The sequence below is a fragment of the Sminthopsis crassicaudata genome, chromosome 5, assembly GCF_048593235.1.
Source record: "Sminthopsis crassicaudata isolate SCR6 chromosome 5, ASM4859323v1, whole genome shotgun sequence".
NCBI lineage: Eukaryota > Metazoa > Chordata > Mammalia > Dasyuromorphia > Dasyuridae > Sminthopsis > Sminthopsis crassicaudata.
In genome coordinates this window covers 300,709,230-300,736,339 of record NC_133621.1, presented here as the reverse complement: position 1 = coordinate 300,736,339, position 27,110 = coordinate 300,709,230, and the positions used below count along the sequence as shown (strand labels likewise).

General features: G+C 48.1%; 1 protein-coding gene across 1 annotated transcript in view; it reads right to left on the bottom strand.

The window, feature by feature from the left end:
* Nucleotides 1-26,767, bottom strand: part of FAM83F (family with sequence similarity 83 member F) — a 36,896-nt gene extending 10,129 nt beyond the window's left edge. Inside the window, exons 1-4 of the mRNA XM_074271769.1 lie at nucleotides 26,177-26,767; nucleotides 2,309-2,476; nucleotides 1,587-1,708; nucleotides 767-1,473 (exon numbers count right to left, since the gene is read on the bottom strand). Coding sequence (XP_074127870.1) covers nucleotides 767-1,473; nucleotides 1,587-1,708; nucleotides 2,309-2,476; nucleotides 26,177-26,662 — 1,483 coding nt within the window. The 5' untranslated portion in view covers nucleotides 26,663-26,767. The remainder of the gene's footprint in view (nucleotides 1-766; nucleotides 1,474-1,586; nucleotides 1,709-2,308; nucleotides 2,477-26,176) is intronic.
* Between the last annotated feature and the right edge of the window lie 343 nt (nucleotides 26,768-27,110).

Here is a 27,110-nt window from a genome sequence, read left to right as displayed (position 1 = left end):
CCACGTTAGAAATAAGGAAACTGAGCCTCAGCAAGGGGGCACTGCTTGCCCAAAGGCACTTGGCTGGTAAGAGGCAGAGCCAGGGCTTGCTCCCCAAGTTCCCTGGAACCCTTCTCAGCCTCTTCTCCATTTTTCCGCTCCTGTGCCAGGGGGCAAATCTCTTTCTGTGGCTGGAGAACAGAAAGAGCCCGGATTATCAGCAGCGCTCTCCCCCCAAAGTGGGGAAACTGAGAGGAATTAGACCTAACCCTGACACGCAGCAGCTCCCAGGCTAAGGCACAGACAGACCCATTCTCAGAAGACAGAAAACAAGAATGAACCTCACGGAGCCCGGAGGGGCAGCCACCAGCAGCCCCAGAAGAGATCCAGCTAATTATTCCAACACAAGCGAGCCAGGCCATCGGGCAGGCGGGGCCAGAGCAGGCGGGGCTGGGGCTGGTGGTGGAACATTTGCAAAAGAAGGTGATGGCAAAACAAAAAAGATGGATACAAATCACTTTTAAGAACCGTCTTGCGGGCGCAGCTAGGTGGGGCAGTGGATAGAGCCCCAGCCCTGAATTCAGGAGGACCCCAGTGAGACACTTATCACTTCCTAGCTGTGTGACCCTGGGCAAGTCACTTAACTCCAATTGCCTCAGGGGGAAAAAAAAAGAATCATCTTGGGGGGGGGTATGGAGCAGAATTGGCACTGTGCACTGGCTGGGTGAAGGGTTGGGGGGGGAGGGGAGGTGGGAAAGAGGGGACAGAGTCGGGGCGAGGTACCCACCTGAGACGCTGCCGTTGCTGTGGACGCCGTTGCTGGGGCCGTGGGTGCCCGGGGGCGGGGGAGGCTTCCGGACCACCACAAACTCCCCGTCGGAGAAGGTCTCACTGGAGTGGGAAGTGACCATGCCGTTGGCGGCCGGGGCACGCTTGGGCCTCCAGCTGAACCTGCCGCCCGACCGTCTGCCCTCCCTGCCGCCGCCGGCTACGCCATTGGTCTCGGTCTTCTTGCCCCGGATGGACGGTTCCTTGCCCTTGGGCTTCTGCTCTGGCAGTCTGGGGGAACACAACCTGTCGCCTTTCCAGCCCTTCTCCAGGGCGGGGGAGTCCATTATGGGCAGTATCTGGTCTAGCGTGACCAGGTCATGGAGAAAGCTCTCAAGGCGCCGGGCGGACTCGGAGCCCTCCCCGCGTCCCTCCTCCGGCTCCTCCTTGCCCCCGGCCCGGGCCTCCTGCTTCTGGCGGGCTGCCCAGCGCATCATCTCCCCGGGGGGCTGGCGGCTGCCCGCCACCAGCGCGTACTTTGGGTTGATCAGTTTACGCGCCACCGTGGAGGAGTATTTGAGGCCCGTCAGGCCCAGTTCTCGGTACAGGTCGACTTCTTCCGAGATGGCGTAGAGCTCCCGAAATTCCACATCAAAGGGCTCCACGTGCTGTCCCGTCAGTACCAGGAGGAGATTTCTGTCCACGTGGGAGGAGCGCCACGTAAAGCTGGCAGGAGAAACGAGGCTCCCTTAGTCCCTGTGGCCCCGGGCCCTCCCCTTCCCCATGCTCCGAGGGCAGCAGGGTCGGGGCCCCCTCCCCCCGCTCACAGCCCCACTCACCTGTAAGACCCCGTGGCTACCTTGTCACCATCTACCATTAGGAACCTCGAGGACAGGCTTCCTCTGACCTTTCCGGTGGGCATATAGAACCCAACCCCGGTCACACAGCGAGTTCGGATGTTCTGGTGGGGAGAGGAGAGCAGAAAGTAATGAAGGTCCCCTGGACCCGCCTTGTTGGGTCTGGGATGTCCCAGAACTCTCCCTGCTCTGCAGACCCATCCCTGACCCCCAGCAGAAGCAGGTCTAACCCTTCCAGAGAGTGGCGATGGGCTCTTACCCCACACTCTGAGCAGAAAGTAATTCATTAATTTTTTTTGGAGGAAAATGGATGATTAAGTTTATTTTTATACTCTAATATTAGTAATAAATATTTTTGGCAATAAATATAAATAAATAAAAAATAAATAAGTATGTTCCTCTTCTTAGCTATTTACATTCTTCTTAGCTAAATGCAAGGTCCTAACAAGGACTGGGATAGGACATATACTTTCTAAAAGGCATGTTCTCACTCAAAGGGGCCACCCAGGACTGCGCCATATGGAGGGAGCTGATCTGCAGCAGAACCTTGGTTCCCTCCTCGCTCTGGGAGTGGAGGCCGCAGACAGATTTGTTTTTGGCTTTGGGGGTTATGCTCAGATTTGGGTGGGAAGCAGAAAAAGTGGGAGACGATCCCCTTCAGAGGTGGCCTTTCCCCAATGCCTTCTCAGGGCTCGAGGTCGTACCCGGATTCGGAAATCATTGAGCTCCAGGGTCCGGCACATCTCTAGAAAGAACTTGACGCCTGCCTCATCCAGAATTATGTACACGGGGACCTGTCTCTTATAGGCAGCATTGACGATGTCCTGGAAGATGTCCCCATCTGTGAAAAGGTCCATAACTATGGCAATGACCTGGAAGGCAAGAACAATATAGGCTTAAAATAGTGCACGGCACACAGGAGGTGCCAAATAAATGCTTATTTACTGACAGGGGCTTCACTGTGTCTGGGGACGTGCCCAAACTCAGGAAGTAGGGACAGCCCAGTGTGGGGATGCAGTTGGGCCGAGGCTCAAAGGCAGCAGACACAAATTGTAACTAAACCACATTTAGAATTAAAAAGATGGGCATAAATAAGGGTTAATAGATAACCTTTTGTTGCTTCTAAAGGTCTGTGAAGCACTTTCCAGATACTATCTTGCTTGATATACTGGAAAGGGCTGAATTTTATTTATTTTAGCACACATTGTTTTATGAATTATGTTGGCAGAGAAAAATCAGAGCAAAAGGGAAAAACCATGAGAGAGAGAGAGGGGAAAAAAACCACTCAGAAAAAAGAGGAGAACCTAGAATGTGTTGATTTATATTCAGTCTCCTTTAGTTCTTTCTCTGGTTGCATTTTCTAACCATGGTCTCGTGGAAATGCTTTGGATCACTGAACCCCTGAAAAAACCGAGTCTTTGATAGTGATCATTGCATTTTTTTTTTTTCCCTGAGGTAATCAGGGTTCAGTGACTTGCCCAGGGTCACACAGCTAGGAAGTATTATGTGTCTGAGAGCAGATTTGAACTCGGGTCCTTCTGACTTCAGGGCTGGTGCTCTATCTACTGCGCCACCTAGCTGCCCAATCATGGCATGTTCTTGCTGTTACTGTATACAGTGTATTCCTGGTTCTGCTTGTTTCACTCAGCATCAGTTCATATAAGTCTCTCCAGGCCTTTCTACAATCAGCTTGCTCATCATTTTTTATAGAACAATAATACTCCATTATCTTCATGTACCACAGCTTGTTCAGCCATTCCCCCCAGCCCAAAGGGCATCCACTCCTTTTCTAATTCTTTGTCATCACAAAAAAAGCTGCCGCAAACATTTCTGCACATGTGGGCCCTTTTCCCTCCTTTATAATTTCCTTGCGATACATTCCCAATAAGTTGGGTCAATATACACAGTTTTATAGCTGGAAAAGGCTGAATTTAGATTCGGCAGAAGCTTAAGTTTAAATGTCAACCCTTAATAGCTGGGTGACCTGGGCAAGTCCAAATGGATGTCACCTGTGAGAGCCTTGGTTGCCTCATCTGTAAAGTTACTTATAGAAACCACCTCAACTGCCGGTAATAATGTGCTTAAAAACAATCTGCAATCATAAAATGCATGAGCTACGTACACTGTCCCCAAAAAGGAGGCACAGTGATCAGCCTCCCACAATCCAGACTTGGGCACTGCCCCTAACTAGAACTCTGATGTCAGGCAATCTTGTTTCTCCTTTGTTCTTACATCACCACATGTATTGTTTTCCTGCGTTAGCTCATTTCCCCTTGCATTGGTTCTAACAAATCTTCCCAAATCTCTCTGAAGTTTTGAATGTTCTTCATTTCTTCCGCCTCAGCAATGCCATTTTATATAAATACTACAAATTGTTTATCACCGGCCGTTCAATAATGGCAACCACTTTATTTCCTGAGATCAGGATAGTACGTAAATATCTGCCCTGACTTTGTAAATATTGTATTTACTTTTATGTTCCTATGTTGCCTCCAAATCGCATTGTGCATATTATGCTTATATTTTCCTGTCTCCCTCTACATCTGTATTCTTTCAGCCCAGTAGAATGTAATTTCCTTGAGGATAAATACATTTTTTTTTTTTGTCTTTGTACCCCAGTGTTGGGTGTGCCGCAGGAGTCTAATCAATGTCTGGTAATCAACTGAGACAGTGATGGGCTTTTTAATAGGGAGCCTCAGGGCCGAGCCTGTGCTCCAAGGAGAAATTTTAGGGCATCAACAGAGTAGTAAAGAGCTGAGTCCTTTACAGACTCCATACAGCCACAAGACCATCACTGTTTGGTCTCCCCAAAGTTGAGCCGAGCCTCATCTTCCCCTAATGACATCTTAGAGTAATGCTTCTCATTGACCTCATTCTCAGACTCAAATCTCAGATCAAACCACCTGGATCAAGTCCAGTCCTCTCAAGGCCCTTTGTGATCTCATTCATTCCCCTTCCAGTCTTTCCTCCAACTCTTCTCCCTCTACAAACGCTTCCTTCAGTCAGGCTAGTTTCTTTGTTGGCCCTCAAACAGGGGTTCTCCTGTTCTACCTCCTGGTCTTTGCTCATGCTGCTCTCTATATCTGTCACCTTTCCTCCTCCTCTTCTCTATCCACTCACACCCCATTCAGTCACCCTTCAAGGGCCAACTCTTTTTCAGAATTAAGAATGGAAGGAGCCTCAGGGACCACCTAGTCCACTTTATGGAGGAGGAAACAGGTACAAAGAGATGAACTCATGAGTTCACAGATTTACATCTAGAATCGACCTCCGAGTCCAATTGTCTCATTTTACAGAAGAGGAATCCGAGGCAGGACGAAGTGTCTTGCCCATGATCCCATGGGTAGTAAGCATCCAAGGCAGGTTGGGGTGGGCAGTCATGAAGCTAGGAAAAGGGAGGTCTCAGGGTAAGTACCGTCTCTTCTCCCAGGATCACAGGGGATTGCAGCCTGCCATGCACTGGTGAGACTCCAGCTGTGTCAGCACTAAATTAAACAGTAAAATATTTGTATTTTTTAAAATCCACTGCTCTCCGATCATGGCAAAAAGGTGATAATTACCCTGTGCTCAGCCTCCCTGGGTGCCAGCTGACATTCAGCTCTGTTATGTCAGGCCTCTGACAGCCAGCCTCCTCCTTCGGGAGCCCCCGCTGTCCCGTTTTATCTTTGTACGACGAGCTATCGGCCAGGATGAGCACAGTTTCCTTGCTCTCTGTGGATGCTCCACAGAGGGGGAGGGAGGTACCAATCCTACTCCCCGTTTCCCCCTTCACACGGCTGGGCTGAACACCCCGTGCTAGGCTCAGACTCCCAGGAAGGGATGTCAAGGTCACCTTTGTCTCTGTCTTTTCCTCTCTGCTGCCCACACATGGGCAGCACCCACAATGCAAGGTGAATTTGAGCTGCCAGTCACTCAGGGAAGTCACTGGGCTGATAAGTCCACTGGGAGGCCCACTTTTAATGTTTCTGGTCCGGTGTTCTCATTGAGCCTAGGGCACATCTGGCTTGCTGCTAGAAAGTCAGGCTGGGGGCTGATGGGAGTTTCCATTCTACCTGCCTTTTAGTATTAATTAAACAGCCCAGCTCCACTAATTCCCCCTCTGGGCTCCTTAATTACTATCAGATACTAAAAATAATGGAAGTCCTCCCTTGGCGCCAGCAGCAACTCTCCTCCCATCTTCCCCATGAGCCTGCTTAAAGCCCCTGAAGGCTGTAATCTGCGAGATCAGCACCAGCTCCCCAGTGGACAGCGATCAGTTTCCCCCTCCAGTGACCAAGGCAGCAAGAGCATTTATGGGGCCAGAAATATTGATCCACCAGAGTTTACCAATCCTGTCGGTCCAGCCACTTCATTTAGCAGATGGGGAAACTGAGACCCTGAGAGGGGAGGGGCTCTTCCCAAAGTCACGTGCAATTAAGGAGAAGGCAGAATTTGAATTCAAGCCCTCTAGCATGCTTTCCATTATTCCACAAAAACTCCTTTTTACAGATGCAGCAACTGAGGAGACTCAAAGACTAATGTCATATAACTAAGGTCACATAGCTGGCAAGTGGGCTTTAAAGCAAGCAAGCCCTTTCCCTTTCATTTGTCATATTTTCTAAGGATCTTCCACTGCACTTGGAGCACTGCACTTAACTTGCAAAATGGCTCAGCAGATGGAGCATAAGGACCCGAGTTCAAATTCTGCCTCAGATAGTAGCAGCTGGATGACCCTCGGCAAGTCACAACCTACCTGCCTCAGTTTCTTTAATCATAAAAGGGGAGTAATAATAGCATGTACTCCCCTCCCCCTGAGGGTTGTTGAGAGGATCAACTAAGGTAATATTTGTAAAGTGCTCAGCCCAGAGCCTGGTACACAGTAAGCATTTAATAAATGCTCATTCACTCCCTCCTTGAACTAGTGTGGGAACAGGGTTAATAGAAATTTGGATCTGAAGAATCCAAAGCAGGATATATTGGGGCAAATTGCTTCATTAACCTTTTCCTCTCCCCAACCTCAATTTCCTCCTCTGTAAAATAGGAAGCTGGACTAGATAACCTCTTAATATCTCTTCCGGCTCTAGATTTCTGACTCTAGGTGTGGCTGTGGGCAAGCATTTTCTCTCAGTTTCTTCATCTGTAAAAAGATTTCAGAGATCTCTTTCAGTCTCAGATCTGTCACTTGCCCAAAGTCACCATAAGCAGTGAGTGTCAGAAGTGAAAATGGAACTCGGGTCCTCTTGATTTTTGACCACACAGCAGGGTGGAATGGGAGAATCAGGTCATATATCACAAATCAAACAATGAAGTCATTTGGACTTAGTCACAGATCTCTTTTCTAGCTCTGGCCAACCTTCCTTCAGCAGCCCTCCCGTGCCCCACCTTTCATTCTAATGCCGGAGAAGACCTTTAGAAATCATCTAGCCAGATCCCTTTCTACAGAGGAAACTGAGGCTGAGAAAAGGGAGTACAGGTGGTGGAAGGAGTAGAGTTGTGCACAGGTAAGTGAAGATAAGGCCTGGGGCAGTAGTAGATTAAGGGAGAGAACTGGGGCTTGTTTAAAATAAACAAAGCCTCTAGGAAAACAGAGTTCAATGTCATAAATTGCTCTTCCTTGTCCCACGGGGGAGGACGGGATGACTGTACAGCAAGGAAGATGGAGTATTGGGTGAGACAAGCTTGTTACCTGATAAGGCCTCTGGGTCACAGAAGTATCACGAAGGGACACTGGCCACGGGTTTCAGAAATACATTATTTCAGAGAAAGCCTATGAGAGCTCCAAAGAACCGCACTTGCAGCCTGTTATTGGACAGGTCACAAACTGTCCCTCCCTGTAACCTCCACCACCAGTCATTCTCTCTTTGGGCCCAAGTTTGCTTCTCTGTATAGTCCAGCAATCCCTTCCTCTGTATCCCTTGCAAGGTCTTTGTAAAGTGGATCTGAAGGCACAGCCCTTTATGAACTACGGCATGATGGGAACAAGCCAAATGTTAGGAATTGGAGGATCCAGGTTCTGAGGTCCCTTTTAGCTTGAGAGTTATAATTCTAGGATGCTAGGACTCATGAGCTAGATTATGCTGGGCAAGGCCTTTTATCTCTATGACTTAGTTTCCTTTTCTGTAAAATGAAGAGAATGGACTAGATCAGAGTTTCTTAATCTGGAATCTGTGGGCTTTTGAAAAATATATATCTTCACAATTTTCTAAATTATTGGCTTCTTTTACCACCATATATATACACATATATAATATATTCTCTCAGAATAATGTTCCTAAATGCATAAAATATATTTATATTATATACATATACATATATATATACACACACACACAATATACATACACACACACATATATAATGCATTTAAGAACATTTTTCTGAGACCACTCACAGACTTTAGCAGAACAATTTCCAGAGGGGGTCCAGGAAACACAAAACATGGAAATCCCCTACCAAGGCCATGGTTAACTCTGACTCTAACAGCCTATAACTCCATGCAGTTAAAGAGTTCAGGGAAAATCCATTAGCAAACATTTATTAACCACCACCTACTGTGGTAAACAGGAAGTTGTTGAGTAGCTTCAGAAAACCCATTTGGAGTTTTCTTGGCAAAGATCCTAGAGGGCTTCCATTTCCTTCTCCAGCTCATTTTACAGAAGAGGGAACAGAGTGAAGTGACTTGCCCAGTGTCACACAGTAAGTGTCTGAGGTCAGATTTGAAGTCAGGACCAGTGCTCTATCCACTGTACCATGTAAGTGTCCCAGGCATGAAATACAAAATTATAAAGAAGTTAACTTTTGCACTCGAGGAACTTAAATTAAACTAAAGGGACTATAACAGAGTTGGAGAAAAGGAAACACAATTTATATATAAATCTCGGGGGATGTTGGGAGAGAAAGCCCATAAGGGAAGATCTTTTGAAAAAGGTGTCACCTTATCCCACCCACCCATCCCTAGGCACAGAGCCAAAAGTCACATGGCTAATAACTTACAGTTAAGACTGATTACTTCCCAGTCCAATACAGATTTCCCAGCACCCCGAGTCCTCCCTGCAAATCTAGACATGTCAGGAAGGGTTATGATTCAGTCACATCTTCTAGGCTTCCCAAGGCCAGTGACGTAAGACCAAGGCTTGGTTGGCTGCCAATTACTAGGGAAGACATACCACCCATGATCCCTGAGGTGCAGAAAAACAAAGGGACACAGCCGGAGTTGGGCCCACATCAACAGTTAGCCCCAGTCCTGGGGGCAGGGAGGGAGGTCCAGGCAAGCCTGGCTGACTAAGCTTATCCTAGGCCTGCTTCACGAGGAGCCGCCCTCAAAGGACTTTCTCCAAAGGTAAAGTAAGTTTACCAAAGCTCTGAACCCCAATCCCATTTGGGAAAGCTAAAAAAACTCAAAGAAGCATTCATTGAGTACCTACTGTGTGCCAAGTCCGGGTCTAGGACCTGAAGGCAAATACAAAGACAAAAATGAAACAGTCCCTGCCTTCAGGGAGCTTATATCCTACTCGGCTGGAACAATATGAAAGAATGGCAAATGGAGGAAGGGCTCCAGATCACCTTCCACTTACCTGCAAACTCCCAAAGCTTAGACCTGACCCTGTGACAGGGTCACTATGCACAAACTCCAGTGGCTTCACTGGAAATCCTATGTTGGCATTCAAAGCCCTTTATGCTCCCTTGCCTATCTCACCTTCCCTTCCCCTACCCCTCATGGATCCTGGGATTTAGTGGGTGGGCTCTCTCACAAATCACTCCATCTCTTGCCTATCTCTTCTGCTTGGAACACTTGCCTCTTCACTCCTGACTTCTTCCCAGTCTCCTCCAAAAAGCTGTTCCGGAACCCTATAAATACTTTCTCTTTGTTGATTATTTTCAACTTCTCCCGTCTCTAAGCTTGTTTGCACATAGCTGTTTGCATGTTGTCTCCCCTACTGTTCTGTTAGCTTTTTGAGAATACAAACTGGGTTTGTTTTTTTGTTTTTTTTTTTGCCATTTTTTGGTAGCCCCAGGACTTAGCATAAAGCCTGACACATTAATAAATACTTATGGGCTAATCTAGAAAGTGATTAATAAATGCTCATGGACCGATCATATAGTAGGTGCTTAATAAATGCCGGTGGACTGACTCAACCCCTTGCAAATAGAGCGTTTCCAAAATGTTGGTGGAATTGAATTCCTCGCCTTTTGCTGATGGTCCCAGTCTCTTTTCCTTTGTCAGGAGTGCTCCCCACACTTCAGTCCTACCCACTTCGAATACCAGTACCTGATGGACGTGACAATACATTTTGAACAGGCCTCTGAGCTCTCCCGAAATAGTCAGGGCAGCCTCCAGGAGCAGTCTGGCTCTGTGGAGAAATCCAGCACCCAGGTGGAAAACACCTCCCCTTGTTCAGTCCGGGTGAGTCATCCCATTATCCCCAGCTGTCAGACAGAGGTAGTGCTGATTACAACCCCAGCCTTAAGCCTCAGTAAGACAGACACTGGCAAGCAGATATAAATTGTGGGGAGGGCCAGGGATCAGCTACTTTATCCCCTCAAAGGAAAGGAAATGGTCCCCTTCCACTCTAGAGAGTCCTTTCCTTTTTTATTTTATTATTTTTTTTAAAAAGAAATTAATTTCTTCCATTCTAAGAGAGAGAATTAATTCACTGTTAAGAAAACTGTTGACAGAGAAATCCTCTCAGGTCTCTTTCATGAAGAAATAAGGCTCATTTGTAAGGAACATATATTCAAGAATTCTCATGGATGCTGCTGAAGAGTTTGAAACTGTGATGTCCTTTTTTTTTTCTGAGGCAATTGGGGCTAGGTGACTTGCTCAGGGTAACACAGCTAGGAAGTATTAAGTGTCTGAGACCAGATTTGAACTCAGGTCCTCCTGACTTTAGGGCTGATGCTCTATCCATTACACCAACTCACTGCACTGTCCTTTTTTGAGATATTAAACATTTATGTCACAATCTTTTCTTATTTTTATTTTTTTATTGATAGCTTTGGAATTCATTTCCAAACCTATTCCCTTCATCCTCTACTACTCTGGGAGTTATTCCTTGTGACAGAAAAATAAACAGGGGAGAGAAGAAAAAGCACCTCAAAAAAAAGCCCATTGGGGCTTGCCTAAGTAACAGAGGCAGAATTGGAACCCAAATCTTTGGGGTTCAAAGCCAATGCTTGCTGTACTAAGTAGACTGCAGTCCCTTCTAGCTCTCAATTCTTTAATCCTATGACTCAAACACTTCTCCTTTTTCAGGGATTTCAGTTAAGCCAGCTTTAGCCCCAGCCTCCCCTCTTGCATAAAGCCTTGACTCTTGTGACCCCCACATTGAGGCCCCACAGTCCTTCCTGTGGCAGGTTCTATACTGCCTGAACTTTGTGTACATAGCCTGATCATTCCCTTTGTGGGCTTATCTTAGAACAAGAATGCTATCACATCACAGCCAGAGGAGATAAAGAAATATCCAGGTTAAACAAGAGAGCCATTGTAGGGGAAAAGGCCTCTGGGAAATACTGAGTTTCAGTCACTCCCAGGATATACGTGCAGGTTGAAGAATGCTGATGGATCTGGGTTCAGAACCAGGCTTTACCATTTAATGTATACAGAGCCACAGATAGTGAGGGAACTCTTCCTTTAGCCCAGGGGGAACCTACTGACAACATCTGGTTGGGCTCATCTCCCCTTGGGGGCCTCTCACCCTTCCTGAGAAGTCAGGGTATATGTGACAACCTGTGTGTTCTACTTGAAACAAGAGATACTTATAATAAAAGAGGCATTTACATAATAATAGCAAGGTGGTTTTAGTTAGCACATGCTCAGTGTGCTGCAGTGATGTAATTGTACTAAGGTATTAGGGGGGGACTCTAGAAAGCACACTACATAATGTACTATGTGACCCTGTGTACCTCATTTCCCCACCCTATTTCCTCATCTGAAAAATGTGAACGGAAACACCAGCCTCCACTTCTTTGAAAAGTTTTCTTGAGAATTAGATAAGACTTGCAGGAAATGAGGATGTTTATTCTGGAGGAGAGAAGACCAAGGATGGGCAGAGGGGAAGAAGTGAGTGACCTTTGAAGAGATAGGACAACTGTCTGAAAAACTGAGGTATAAGAGAGAGTGAGAGGCAAAGGAGGAAGGTGTCAAAGAGCCCAGTTTCAGCTCCAGGTCTCCTAATAATGAGAACTGTCCCAGCTAGAGGTAGTGAGCTCCCCGTCCTTGGAGGTCTCCAAAGAAAGAATGGATACCCCTTGTCAGACATATTACAGAGAAGGGCTTCTTAAACTTGCCACCCCTTTTCACCTGAGCCCAGGGATATAGGTATATAAAATAGGAATACAAATCCAATAGGAAGTAAATCCTAATTTTGTGATTCCTGCATTTCAGTTATGAGAGTCCATATGAACCACAGTTTAAGAAGCTTTGGTATAGTGGAGATTGCTTTCAGTTGTGGCTTGGATAAGATGGATTAGTAAAATCCACTTTCCAGATCTCAGGCTGGGAGATAAGGATGTGAATCTGAGAGTGGGGAGACCGTGAGCAAGGAAACGGATTCCAGTCTTAGACTCAGGCTCTAGCTGCATTACTTTGGACCAGTCAATCAACCTCCAGGTTTTGCTTTTCTCAGCTGGAGGACAACGGAAGCCGGACTAGCTGAACTCAGGGGTCCCTGGGAGAACGTCACCATTCGGCTCCCACTGGGACTTCCCCCCTGAGGGTCTGAAGCATCCAAGTTGAGCATCCTGTCCCATTCCCTCCGGAACGATGGACCGGCCTGGCCCTGCTGGAAGTCCGCCAGGAATGGGGGGGAAGGCACCCCTCCCAAGCCTTGTACGCAACAGTTTCCTAGCTGTTTGTAGCCATGTTACATTATTTCAGGTTCACTAATGAGATATAATGAAATACTTGCTGTAGGGACAAGCCTACAGTTCCCAGGGTGGCCGGGCCTTTGGGAAGAAGCTCAGAAAAGGCCCCCCAATCCATGGATCAGTGTTTCTACTCTTCTGGACTGTGTTTGGAGGGTCCCCACCCTTAAGGAGATTAATTCTACTTACAGTGTGTGGGTGGAGTGAAAAATAAGAAATAATGCTTGAAGAGGAAGGGATCAACAAGGAGGAGACCCAGGAAGGCTTCCTGGAGGAGGAAAACCCCCAGAACTGACCTAGATAGCTGGAGTTCTTCCCCTTTTTGTGTTCCTGACCCCCAAGGAAGTCAGTGGAGAAAGCTTAAAACCCCCTTCTCAGAATCCTGTTTGCAAAGGCATCAAATCAATACAACTAGAAAGGAATTATATTGAAATAGAACTCCCTTCACCAAAACCATTTGGTATTGGCTAAGAAATAGACTAGTTGATCAGTGGCATAGGTTAGGTTCACAGGGCAAGATAGTGAATAAAAATAGCAATCTAATCTTTGACAAACCCAAAGATCCCAAATTTTGGGATAAGAATTCATTATTTGACAAAAACTGCTGGGAAAACTGGAAATTAGTATGGCAGAAACTAGGCATGGACCCACATTTAACACCACATACTAAGATTAGATCAAAATGGGTCCAAGATTTAGGCATAAAGAACGAAATCATAAATAAATTGGAGGAACATGGGATGGTTTACCTCTCAGACTTGTGGAGGAGGAAGGAGTTTGTGTCCAAGGGAGAACTAGAGACCATTATTGATCACAAAATAGAACATTTTGATTACACCAAATTAAAAAGTTTCTGCACAAACAAAACTAATGCAAACAAGATTAGAAGGGAAGTAACAAATTGGGAAAAAATTTTTACAGTTAAAGGTTCTGATAAAGGCCTCATCTCCAAAATATACAGAGAATTGACTTTAATTTATAAGAAACCAAGCCATTCTCCAATTGATAAATGGTCAAAGGATATGAACAGACAATTTTCAGATGATGAAATTAAAACTATTTCCACTCATATGAAAGAGTGTTCCAAATCACTATTGATCAGAGAAATGCAAATTAAGACAACGCTGAGGTATCATTACACACCTGTCAGATTGGCTAAGATGACAGGAACAAATAACGATGAATGTTGGAGGGGCTGTGGGAAAACTGGGACACTGATGCATTGTTGGTGGAGTTGTGAAAGAATCCAACCATTCTGGAGAGCAATCTGGAATTATGCCCAAAAAGTTATCAAAATGTGCATACCCTTTGACCCAGCCATACTACTACTGGGCTTATACCCCAAGGAACTACTAGAGAAGGGAAAGGGTCCTGTATGTGCCAAAATGTTTGTGGCAGCCCTTTTCATAGTGGCTAGAAGCTGGAAGATGAATGGATGTCCATCAATTGGAGAATGGTTGGGTAAACTATGGTATATGAATGTTATGGAATATTATTGTTCTATAAGAAATGACCAACAGGAGGAATACAGAGAGGCTTGGAGAGACTTACATCAACTGATGCTGAGTGAAACGAGCAGAACCAGAAGATCATTATACACTTCAACAATGATACTGTACGAGGATGTATGCTGATGGAAGTGGATTTCTTCAACATAGAGAAGAACTAATCCAATTCCAATTGATTAATGATGGACAGAACCAGCTACATCCAGAAAAGGAACACTGGGAAATGAATGTAAACTGTTATTGTTACCTTCTGAATCCAATTCTTCCTGTGCAACAAAAAATTCGGTTCTACACACATATATTGTATCTAAATTATACTGTAATATATTTAACATATATAAGTCTGCTTGCCATCTGGGGGAGGGGGTTGGGGGAGGAAGGGAAAAAATCTGAATAGAAGTAAGTGCAAGGGATAATGTTGTAAAAAATTACCCATGCATATGTACTGTCAAAAAATGTTATAATTATAAAATAAAATAAAAAATTAAAAAAAAAAAAAAAAAAAAAAAAAAAAGAAAAAGTGAACAAAATAAAATTTAGGAGCCCATAGTAAATACCTAATAAATACTTGCTGCTTGAAAAAAAAAAAAAAAAAAAAAAAAAAGAAATAGAACTCCTTGCCTTAAGAAGAACTCTTCGAACCCTTTCATTTATTCCATAAGTGTTTGTTAAAGATCCATCATATGTCACTGTGCCAGGTGCCCAAGAGACAAGACAAGAAATAGTCCCTGCCCTCGATAAGCTTATAGTCTGTTGGTAGGATACGACTCACATACATCCCGGTAACTAAAATAAAAATATTTTAAGTGGGGCAGCTAGGTGGTACATGGATAGAGCCCCAGCCCTGAAGTCAGGAGGACCTGAGTTCAAATCTGGTCTCAGACACTTCCTGGTGTGTTACCCTGGGCAAGCCACTTAACCCCAATTGCCTCAGAAAAAAATTAAGAAATACAAAAGTATTTCAGTGGCGAGAAGATCATTAAGAACTTGGGAGAGGGGAAGAAGAGATAAGATCAGGAAAGGCCTTGCTTGAGCAAGGAGTGAGATCAAAAGTGGTGAAGGACCATAAGCCAGGGGTTGTATGGGGAAGACTCAGGACAAAGGCAAGGAGGTGGGAATGCTTTTACAGGCAGTAGCAAGAAGCTTATTTAGCTGGATAAGGGAGAGAAGTGCTGAGCCAGCCTGGAAACATGGGTGGGCAGGTGGGAGTCAGATCAGAGTGGGCCTTCAATCCCACAGGTTGAACTTCAGTAAAGCAATGAATGGGGAGCTATTGAAGGGTTTTGAGCAGGTGAGTGACGAGGAAATAATCAGAATGATAAATTCAGTAGCTGTGGAGAAGGTTGGGTTGCAGAGAAGTGGGGTGCCCCTAGATTTGGATTCAGGTCTGACCACAGTCTAGGTCTGAACTAGGGTGGCGGCCATCGGTTGAAGAGGGAGAATGGACGAGATTCAGCTACTGGAGGACGACGATGATAATGGTAATAATGGTAGCTAGTGTCTCATGTATCCTCACAACCACTCTGGGAAACAGGTGCCAGTATTATCCCCGTTTTACAGATGAGAAAATTGAGGCAGACACAAGTTATAGTAAGTGTCTGGGGCAGGATTTGAATTTAGCTCTTCCTGACTAATCTTAAAGAGCTTCTGATCCAGATTTGGTCCCCTCGGGGAAAGAACTTGGATCTGGAAGTCAGAAGCCACGATTCAGATCTGGATTCAGGGCTCAGTTCCTTCTCCCGGGGTCAGTCACACACTGCCAACGTTAAATGGGACAGGAGGACAAACTCCATTGTGAGAGCAGATGAAGGGTTGCCAGAGTTCTGAGAAGGGGCCATGAGAAAAGGAAGCTGCGGTTGGCTCAGAACGCCTGGGCCCGAGGCCTGGCGGAGCGGGCGCTGGCAGGGCAGGGTTCTGGGCTAGCAGCCATTAACCAGCCGGGGGAGGCTGGCCCAGGGCCAAACCCAGCTGCCCTTGGGCCTTCTTCCTTACCTGGTCTGTGTCGCTGGCCAGGTCCAGCTGGGCACAGGGCATCAGAACAGTCGTGGCTGCACCTCCCTCCCAGCCGGGGCCCTGGGCCGGGTGCCCTCTCTGTATGCTCTCCCCTACATCAGACACTGTACGCGCTCCCTATTACTGTGGCGTGGCAGAGGGCGGCTGCCCTAGCTGGGGGTCTGTCCAGACTCAGGCCAGGGGGAAGTCGACGGGAGCTCAGTGATCCTTGGGACCGGAGGGAACACCCAGATCCTTGGCCAGGTCCGGATGGAATAAAACAGCATAGACAAGATGAGACGGGGGACAAGGAAGGAAGGTGAGGGAAAGGAAGACATTCCCTTCCTCCTGCCCCCAAATTATCATAGAACCTCAGAGCTGGGCATGTGGGGCAGCAAACCCCAGGAGCCTTATATCCCCACCCAGAACTTCCCTGTGGCGTCTCAGGTATAGTGAATAGGATCTGGGAAAGAGCAGAGCTCATATTCTAACTCAGACACTTAGCAGCTGGGTGCCCAAGGCAAATCACGTTGCCTGCCTGCCTCAGTTTCTCCGACTGTAAAAGAAAAAAAACTTCTGTTATCCCTCACCCACAAGGTTATGGCAGGGACTGAATGAGAGAAGGCACTCTCTAGGCTAGCTGTAGTTATGATCCAAGATGTGCCCAGAGAGATCCCTCCCTCCTTCCCTCCACGAACCATTCCTTGCCTCTGTTCCTCTGCGTAGGCTGTGCTCCCATTCCTGGAACGCACTCCTTTCCTTACCTGGGATTCTTGGAAAGCCCCGTTTCCTTCCAAGTTCTGTCCCAAGCCACCTTTCCTAATCCCCACAGCAGTAGCCATTGCCTCCACTTCCCCAAACGACACTGGCTTTATTCCGTGGACACTTATATGTTACATGTCTCCTCTTACAGTGTACAAGCCACTTAAGGATAGAGAATACTTTGTGTGACCCCGTTTTGGGAGTGGTTTGCCATTTCTTTCTGTTCTTTTTACAGATGAGGAAACTGAGGCAAGATTAAAGTTAACTTGCTTGGGATTAAGTGATTTGCACAGCTAGTAAATATACATGTCGGAGTCCGGATTTGAATTCATCAAGATGAGCCTTCCTGCTTCCAGGTCCAGTGCTCCCGAAACTGCCCTCCCCTGGCACATAGTAGGTCTTTAATCAAGGTGTGGAGATGGACCAGGAGTTGGGAACAATGGATGGTCAGCCGATGGTTCAGACAGAATCCACACGGTGCCAGTAAATGGAGGGGAAGGTCTCCCTGGGGGGACTTAGGGAAGAACAGGGCGGGGGTTACGTGGCAGGAGGAGGTGTGGGCCAATGTCAGGCTCACAGCCATGAGCTCCCACAGCCCAACATGGGAGTTTCTTGGACACCAAAGCCACATCTCTAGAGCCGTCTTGTCTAACTGATAGAAGGAGAAATGACTTATCCACTATCACTGAACCAGAGGCTCATAGCTCTCAGAGGGGACGTCTTCTCCTTCCCCCATTTTACAGAAGAAACCAAGACCCCAGGAGGGAGGGGAGTAGAATAACCCAAAGCCTCATGGGCAGTGAGTGACAGTGTCCCCTCTTATACCAGAGCCTCCTCTGGCTCCCTGAGGATTCTAGCTCATTTATTCTCCAAAGCCTAGGATAACCGGAGGAGGTCCTGCTTCGAATCCCTCCTCGCTCTTGGCTATCACGGATGACATCTAGACAGCCTCCCTCCCCAGAACGGGCTTCCTTCTGGTCGCCCCTCTGGAATGGGCCCAGCAGGATGCGCATTCTCTGGCACTGACTCAGCTGCAGGGGAGCCTGGACCCTCACATCCCAGCCTCTAGGGCTTCTTCCCATCTCCTCTTCCAAAAATAATAGCACCTCTGGAAGAGAAACCCGAGTTTCTGAGTCAGCCAGAGGCCGTTGAAATAGTATGAACCAGAGGGCTTTGCCTGAAGACCTTCAGGGAGGGGGAGCCTGCTAGCTTCCCATCCCCCCTCCCAATCCCTGCCCATTCCACTCAGGAGTAGCTCTAATTATCAGGAAGGTTTAGCTTAGGGCAGGTCCACACTGGCCCCTTAGCAACACCTACTTATTGTTCCAGTTGGGACCAGAGAACAAATCGGATCCCTCCCCAACAAAAGGGCCTTTTGGACACTGACGTGCCTTCAATTCTACAAGTACAGTCATAGGCCCAGAAGTAAGGACCTCACCCGACCAATCTCGTTCTGACTGAAAGAGGAGAAAACTTTGCGATGTGCCCAGAATCCCCCTACCTCCTCCTCCATTTGCAGGGGCTCAGGCTTCCACGCCCCTTCCCGGCAGTCTCCCTCCAAGCTCCCCTTTCCGTATGGTCTTTGCCAGTAAGCTTCACTCCTACCCACATGATCAGATCTATCTATCTATCTATCTATCTATCTATCTATCTATCTATCTATCTATCTATCTGAGGCATTTGGGGGTAAGTGACTTGCCCAGGGTCACACAGCTAGGACGTATTAAGTGTCTGAGGCCATATTTGAACTCAGGGCTGGTGCTCTAACCACTGCCCCACCCAGCTGCCCTTAATATTCAGATTTAGAAAGCAACAGGGTCCCAGATCATGGGATCTGAGGTCTCACTCTCACCACATCCAGAACAGCCTTCCCCACACCCCAGGGCAGCACTTCAGACAGGGCCCGGTGACAGAGCCCACCCCTCTGTGGGGAGAGTCGGAGCTAGTGGTCCCTGGCTCCAGGGGGAGAAGGCAGGGGACCTATAGAGACCTCTCCTCTCACGCCAGGAGCCACCTGGGAGAGAACGCCCTGAAGTCTGAGAAGCAGGGGCAGGCTGGGACAGGATTCTGAGCACTGCCTTAAGATGTTTTAAAAAAACAACAACAAAAGACAAATACCAGGTATCCTGTCATTGACCTATGCGACTGGCGATGTGCCGGAACTGACTGCTTGTAGGGGCACTGCATGGGGTCTAGGAGTTGCCCGGGGCCTGATTAGGGACACAAAAAGTGAAAAACCCCATGCTGTGATCACACTCAGTCCCCTCTCTGGGTGTAGGTGGCTCTCTCCATCACAAGTCTATTGGAACTGGTCTAAATCACCTCATTACAACACATCCTTAGAAAATGAAATGTGACGTGTATGCACAGTGACTCTGTGGGGGGCAGAGTGCCAGCGCTGGGGAACCTCTGGAAGCTGCCTGGAAGAGGCGGCACATTTGGAAGGAAGCAGGCGCTCATTCTACAATACGGTGCCCACTGCCCTTGCAAACCTGACAGAAGCTTCAGCTTTCGTGGGCAGCTACCCAAGCCCTCCCTGGTCTCCACAGGAACCCTACAGTTTTTCTATATACGTATATTGAGAAGGAAAACAGAAGCCTAGCCCAGGCAACGGCGGGATTTTTTTCATCAAAAACGATGAAATTTTTAAAAATGACAATGCTTTAGAATGTATAAAAAGCGATTTCGCCATAGCAACCCAGCCGAGTTATAATGCCCATTTTACAAATGGAGAAACTGAGGCTCCCAGAATCCAAATGTTTTGTCCCAAGGTCACGTAATTAGTGGTAGGTCACAGCTTCTGATGCCCAGTGTTCTTTCCACAGACTTTCTGGCAAATTCACACTAAACTACATCGTGGAGACGACCAAAAACAGTGATCTCTTCCTCCCTGTTTTCATGATGTGGGGCTCGAGCAAATACACAGAGATAGAATGTTAGAACAGCTGGGCATCCCGTCAGTCTGAAAGGAAGGTTAGTGGATGCCGATATATCAGACTGAGGAGGGAAGTCGGTCTCAACCCTCCCTCCAAACCACTACACTTTGTCTTAAGGACCAAGCAGAGAAATCTGTTTCATCCTAGGGACAAAAGGGAGCATCACTATGTCACAAGATCAGCCGAGACATTTTGCCACTGTAGCGCCCTCGTGGGAGCTTGGGCCAGCCAGTACCCTCCCCACTCCCTGCCCCCGGCCACAATTTCCTCTTCTGTAAAATGGGTTAGTGCCTTGAACAAGATAATATTAGTAAAACACTCAGCATATAACACACTTGATAAAGGCTTGTTCTCCTCCCTTTCCTCTCCAAGTTTGATTTCTAGGTCCAAAAGTTATTTTTGGATAGAACCCTACTTCTTTCAAAGGAAGGCTTCTTGCCTATATTCCTTCCAAATACTTTGTCTCTTGGTCTCTCTCTGTTTGTCTCTCTTTTTCTGTCTCTCTCTGTCACATCTCTGTCTGTCTGTCTGTCTCCCCTTACCCCCAACTCTGCACTCCCTCATATTCCAGCTTTTTCCTGGTTATTTCCCACCAGGTCTCATCCCCAAATTTGCCAGACCAATGTCCCAGGCCTTCAGGGCTCTCTCTACTTTCTCTTCCAAGTAGGAGGCCTTCTGGGTAATATATATGAATTTTAGCAGGCCATAATTCAGAGAAGAGGTCTTAATGGTGGACATTTCAGAAGTCCTAGCAGGCTTACTGACTCGCTTTTACTAAACACTTCTTATATACAGCATTTAGTATTGTGGGAAATGAAAGAATAAAGCCTCAGACACTCACTTGCTCTGTGTCCCTGGGCCTGTCACTTCACCCTGTCTGCCTCAGTTTCCTCATCTGTAAAATGAACTAGAGAAGGAAAAGGTAAGCCACTCCAGTATTTCCAGAAGAGTCACACACGACAGAAATGACTGAACAACAAAGTATAAAACACAGTCCCTGTCTTCCCTGTGCTTATGGTCTATTCAGGAGATACAGATGCACATGCAGACAGCCACAATTAGTGCAGGGTAGTAAGAGTTACCTGTCCTGAAAGAAGAATACACAGATGGCTAAAGTTCTTGCAAGAATGTTGGAAAGACTCAGATTCAAATCTGGGATCTAGCACCGACTGTGTGGTCTTGGGTGAAGCTTGGGACTGGATTTGGAGCTGGGAGTCTGGGTTCAAATTGTAGCTTTGCCACATACTAGCTGTATGACCACTCACTTACTTCCCTCAGCCTCAGTTTCCTCATTCCCAGGCTTGTTCAATCCCAAAGATTGGGATTCACCTGCACAGAAAGCTCCTGGATGAAGAAACTTCCTCTGGCAAAGCAGGAAGGCCCTCTCTGAAATGTGCAGTCTTGGGGAGATGAAGGATCTTACCCAGAGTCCCTCAGCCAGGCAGGTCCCGTCAAGTCTTCCTGGCTCTGAGACCGGCTCACTGTCCACTATAGCAGGCTGCCTTTCTCTTTTAAACCACAAAGCTCTATAAAAACATGAGTCATCCCAGCCCACGGTGAGGTGAGCCATTTGAATAATCATCTCTTCCCTGGTCTCCCCAGTCCTGGCTCAGCCAAAGGCTCCCTTCTGAAAATACCCTCTCACGATACACTGGGGTTGTGCGGGATCCCAGATCTAGGGCTAGGAGGAGTCCTGGAAACCATCTAGTCCAACCCTCTCATTTGATGGGGAAACTGAAGTCTAGGAAGCTTAATCTGCTTGCCCAGGTCCACATAGCCACTAAAGATCTTTTCATTTCTAAATCTAACATTCTCCATTAAGCCACAAAAATTAGGCCATACAAGTCTCAGAAGGGTCAGAGGAAGTGGTATTTAACCTGGAAAAGAAAAGATTAAGTGGGGCCCACAATAGCCAGCCACCTTCAACTCAAGCATTAGGTTGGGGATTTTCCCCAATTCTGTAATTTGATGGATAGAATCCCGCCAAAGCGAGCAAAGAAATCTCTGATTGGCCAAATGAATACAGACATACGGAATCCTGTGGAGAAAGTACTCCGAAGCTATCTAGCTCAAATCTGAACAAATCCCCCCCTGTGTCAACCCACAAATTATCAGCTAGCCATTCTGCTTGAATAATTCCAGTGACGAGAAGCTCACTCAACTACCTAACAGAGCAGCTTACCAGGGGGCAGCTCTGCTGCTAGAAAATTCCTTTTCTTAAGCCCTCAGATCTTTCTCTCTGTAATTTTTACCTGTAAATTGTCTGTCTTCTGGGGTCAAATGGAACAAATCTAATCTCTCTGCTATATGAGAATCCCTCAGATATTTGAAGATGGAAATTACATCTCCCATTAATCCCTCTCTTTTTCACACTATTCCTCTCAACTTCCTTCAGCCATTCCTCAAAGAGTGCAGTTTCAAGTCCGCTCATTATTTTTGTCATTTTTTTCCCCAGTTCACTCATGTACTTTAAATGTGGCTCCTAGAATTGATTACAACACTCCAGATACAGTCTGGCTGGGGAGGGCCCAGTGAGATAATCACTTCCTTATTTCTTCCTATCTATGTGATCTTAGGTAAAGCCATTTAACCTTACGTTCCAGAGTCAGAAGGAATACCAGGCCTGGAGTCAGGAAGCCTTTGTTCTAATGTGGCCTCAGATGAACTGTATGACAGTGTCACTTGACAGGTAAGTCACTTGACGCTGAGTCTCAGTTTTCTCATCTGTAAAATGAGGGGATTAGGTTCTAGCCCCAAAAACTATGATATTCCTTTGTGAGAATACTTATATTGCTTCAGAGGATTGCTATGAGGAAGAAAGTCTATAAATCAATTTGTGAACCAGAAATCGTGAAAAGATAGAGTGGAGAGAGAAAAGGAAGAGCCTAGTTCAACTCATGACTATATTAATGAAATCTAGGGAACTTTTTGATTTCCTGATAGCCATGTAACACTGCTAAATTTGCATTCACTAAAATCTAAGCCTTTTCACATCAACTGCTTTCTAAACATACCTTCCTCTATCTTATATTGGGGTGGTTGATTTTTTGAACCCAAGTGCAGGACTTTACATTGATTCATAAAAAACATAAAATCCAAGTCTTTGTTCATAGCAGCTGCTTTCTAAACACATCTTCCCCTATTCTATATCTGGGTAGTTGATTTTTTTTTTTAACTTTGATTTAACATTTGATTTTTAACATTGATTTGTAAAAAGAAAAAAAAAAAGAAAAAAAATCTTGACTTCAGGAAGAAAGGATGGTTCATCAGATGAGTATTCTCATTAGGCTTCTAACCTATCTTGTTTATTCTCATTTTAAATTCCCCGACTCTGTAAAAAGCTCATGATGATGCTTGTAAAGACAAAAAGGGGTGCTTTTCCACATTCCTTCACCTACCCTACACACCTTAACTCTAGCTTCAAACTCACCTTTTCTGCCTTACCATTGGGGAAAAGGCCAATAGAAATGGGTATATGATAGGGGGAAGGTGAAGAAGGAATTAATAATAAGCCCTAAATCCTGCTACCCTATTGCTTATTCTATCAATGCACTGTCCCACCCCTTCCCTTTGATCACAGCTGGTATCAATATTCTCCATCTGGCAAGCTGGAGGAATGCTGAACAACCCCTCATTCAGCCCTTCCACAGCCTGAACAATAAAGACAAGCAACTTCCTTTCTCTGAGTGAAAAGGAAGAAGGAAGAACTCAGATGAATAGACCCAGCAGATGGGAAACCCCTCAGGTAAGAATGGCAGAGTAGAAAGTCCAGGGGACTCCTAGTTGGGAGATCTGGTGCAAGAGTAAGCCATGAAACCATGACGAATTGGATTGAGCAGGGTTTAGTGATGGAAAGGACCCTAGGGATCACTCCAGTTCAATTCTCTCGTTTTACAGATGAGGGCACTGAAGCCAAGGAAAAGGGAGTGATCTTTCCCCTTATGCTACAGTGTGTATCCTGGTCTCCTGCATACAAGTAGATACTCAAATATATCTTGATGACCAGAAATGAGTTGACACTTTAGTCTATTTTGGTTGTAACAGTGTTTCAAGCCAAAATCTCAGATGAGTTCGTTCTCCTCCTCTCTCAAGAACTGGCATCCTTGCCCTGGCACTGGTGTGGAATCCAACTGAATTCCCGCCCCCCCCCCCCCCATCCCCGGTGCCATTTTTCTCATAATATCCTGGACCTGGTATTCAATCCAGAAGGACCAGACCCATCTAGCTCAAGGCTGGTTCAGTTCCAATGTCATCCTCCATCCTCACCCTGGGAGCTTCCCAGAGTCCTTTATCCCCATCAAAGTTCCAGGTAAAAATCAGATCAAGTGTTTCTAGAGAGCTGTTCTGACACAAGGGGGCCTGATTTCCTGTACAGCCTCTAGCACACACTGGCTGCGTGACGTGGCCGGCTCTAAGTGACACCCTCAAAGTACAGCTGCATGGGAAAAGGAGCTCTCCATCTGAGGGTTCTCTATCCAATGAAATCCCCTGATCTCTGTGCTGGACCCAAAGACAAAAGAGATCCGTTCTGCTTTCAGAACGGGGTACAAATGTACAAATGTAATGTAGATGTAAGCCATAGAAAAGGTAATGGGAGGAATGGGGCAAAGCTTGCTGCAGAAATTACTTTGGAAGGAAGCTAGCATTCTCAGAGGTGAAGGGGAGGAGGGAGATCGTTGTAGACATGGAGGTCAGCCTGGGAAAAAGCACTGGGCTGGGGGTGGAGGTCCCTATAAGCTAGGATCTTTTGATTCTCAAATCCTAGTCCCCCAGCTCAGTCTGAGGTAGATGGTAGGGCACAAGAAGAGGAATTTGTTAAGAAGACTGGAATCAGGTCATGAAAAGCTTTAAGTGTGACATTTTGATGTGATGGTAGTGGTAATAGGGAATCATGGGAGTTTATAGAGTAAGGGAGTGATGGTCAGATTTTGCAGTCTAGGAGTGGAAGATGAAAAGGAACACTGGGTTTGGGAGTAAGAGGGACATCTGGATCCCTATCCCAAATTAGTCCGGAGTGGAAGATCTCTAAAGGACTTTAAAATCCTTTCCGGCTCTAAGTCTGTAAATGTGAGAACAAGTAGAGGGAGGGATAAATACAATTCTACAGAAGGAAGACTCATTTCAGACAGGGAAGGGTTAACATTTCTAACCAGGATCTCCCCCACCCCCCGCAGAATCCACGGCCTAAGTCCATCCTGGTCAGGTGGCCAGAGGAACAAAGCCAGAGCCCACCCCCTTCCTCCCACAGAGGAAACAAAGCCATTCTCCAAGAGCCCCACCTCCCAGAACCCCACGGAGCTTTTCCCATAGAATCTCTCCCCCATAGAAAGACAACCCCGGCAGGTTTCATTCTCGATAAAGCAGGTCTGAATCCAAAGGTCACTGGGGCCGGACGAGGAAGTGGATCCCTATTTTGGGAGGGAGGGTCTAAGGTCTGGACCTCCAACAGGAGTTTTGCAAAGGCAGCTCCCCCCAACCGCCTCCAGCAGCCCATTAACCCTACGGGTGGCCCCCCAGGAAGGAGGCCCTCTTAACCAGAGGCTGAGGTCTCCCGCTCCCCGCCCCTTCCCCCACAGCGGCTTCCCAGCTCATCCTCTGCTGGCTCCAGGGTACAATGGCTTGGGGGTGGGGCCTTAACTGCTAAACACACCTACGGAGGTGTGGCGAGTCAACCAAGACCAGGGGAGTGGGGGATGGGAAAAAAGCAAAATAACTTTTACTTTGGTAGTTTCAGGGCTTGCCCAGCACCCACTCATAATGGCCCCGTGAGGAGGCAGAGCTAATATACTTTTTATGAATATACAAATGAAGAAACTGAGACTCAGAAAGACAAAGTGACCCCCTGATGGTCCCCGGGTCCTGGCGGGTCCCCAAGCCGGCGAGCAGACGGCTCAAGGAGACAGCCCCATCCCACTCCAGAGCCGCGTCGGAAGTCTGCACGGAGGAGGGGGAAGGGGGGCGGGGGTGGGGGGGCTGGGAGCTGGGAGAGGCGACTGCTGTCAGAATCCGGCCTGCTCAGTGTGCAGAGCTAGGTCTGGGGATCCAGAAAAGCCGGGTTCAAATCCTCCCGCTGCTACTCCCTGCAGAGAGCCGGGCCGCACCATCGCACCTCTGGGAGGGAGCCTCAGTTGTCCCTCTGTAAGAGGGGCAGATGCCCCTGAGTTTGCCCAGAATCCCAGGAGATCCGCCACCTGTGTAGCTGCACCCCGGCACTTCTCCGCCATTCTAGGCCGAAAGGGCCCGGGCCTCTTCCAGCCTGGGCCCTGGGGATCCCGGGGCTGAGGAAAGTCGTGAAACTGAAAGCTCTGGCCGAGCTGCGGTGTGGGCGGCGAGGGCACGAGGCCCGGGAGCCGCATCACAGTCTAGCGCGCTACCTGCTGCGCTGGCGCCGGGCAATCGCGCCTGCCTTGGGCCTGCTCCCCTGGCCCGGGGGTTCTCCGGGGCCTTCCAGCCGGATCGCGGGGCCCATTGGGGGCTAAGTCTCTTGGCCCGGGGCGGGGGAGGGTTCCAGCGTGGGGGCGCGAGCTCTTACCTTCTGGGCCTGCTGGATCATCGTCCTGACCACCTCCTTGAGGTGGGGCGCCTTCTCCTCCTTGGGGGGGTGGGTGAACAGGGTGACGCGATTGACGCCCCGATAGTAGCCGTTGTCCGTCCAGCCCAGGTCGAGCGGGGGCACCTCGGTGTCGGAACGGTCGGGCCAGTAGGCCAGCGAGGCTGCGGGCTCGGCGGGGGCAGGGGCGGGAGCCTGGCCCTTGCTCCTGCCCTTGCCCTTGCCGGGGCCGGGGGCCTGCACCTCATAGGGGCGCCAGTCGGCCCGGAGCGCCAGGCGCTCGGGTTCGGACAGAAAGTCGCGCAGCCGCTCCTGGGCCAGCAGCTCGTGGTAGGCCCGGTCCCCCGAGGCCAGCAGCCTCTCCAGGGCGGCCCGCCGCCGCTCGCAGTAGTAGAAGGCAGCCTGCGCCTCCGTCACCTTCTCGTTCACGTGCGTCTCGTCCAGGCAGCCCAGCTGAGACTCGGCCATGACGGCCAGCGGCGAGGGCGCTCCTCCTGGCTCTGCTCCGGGCTCCCGGAGCTCCGGCCGCAGCGCACCTGGGCGCCCACGGAGGGGCGGGACGGGGCGGGACGGGGCGGGGCCGGGCCGGGCCCCAGACTCACCTGGCGGGAGCCCCGCCCCCGGCCGCTCGCCGCCCAATCGTGGCGGGGCAGCTTCGGGCCCAGAACCAGCTGAACCGCCCCCTGGTCTGCGCGGCGCACCCCGTGCGCCCAGGGGCGCTGAGCGCTGCCCGGGCAAGGGCGAGGAGGAGACGTGTGCGGGAAAGGGAGGGGGCCTGCTCCGCTCCGGCTAGCTCCCCTCCCCGGGGAATCCCCAGGCCTTGTTGGGCTCCTAGGGAAGCACAGAGCGGTTTTTTGAAACGTTGGAGCGGGGTTCCGAGCTCCCCTCCGGGATCTCTTCCTCCACCTCTGGCCGA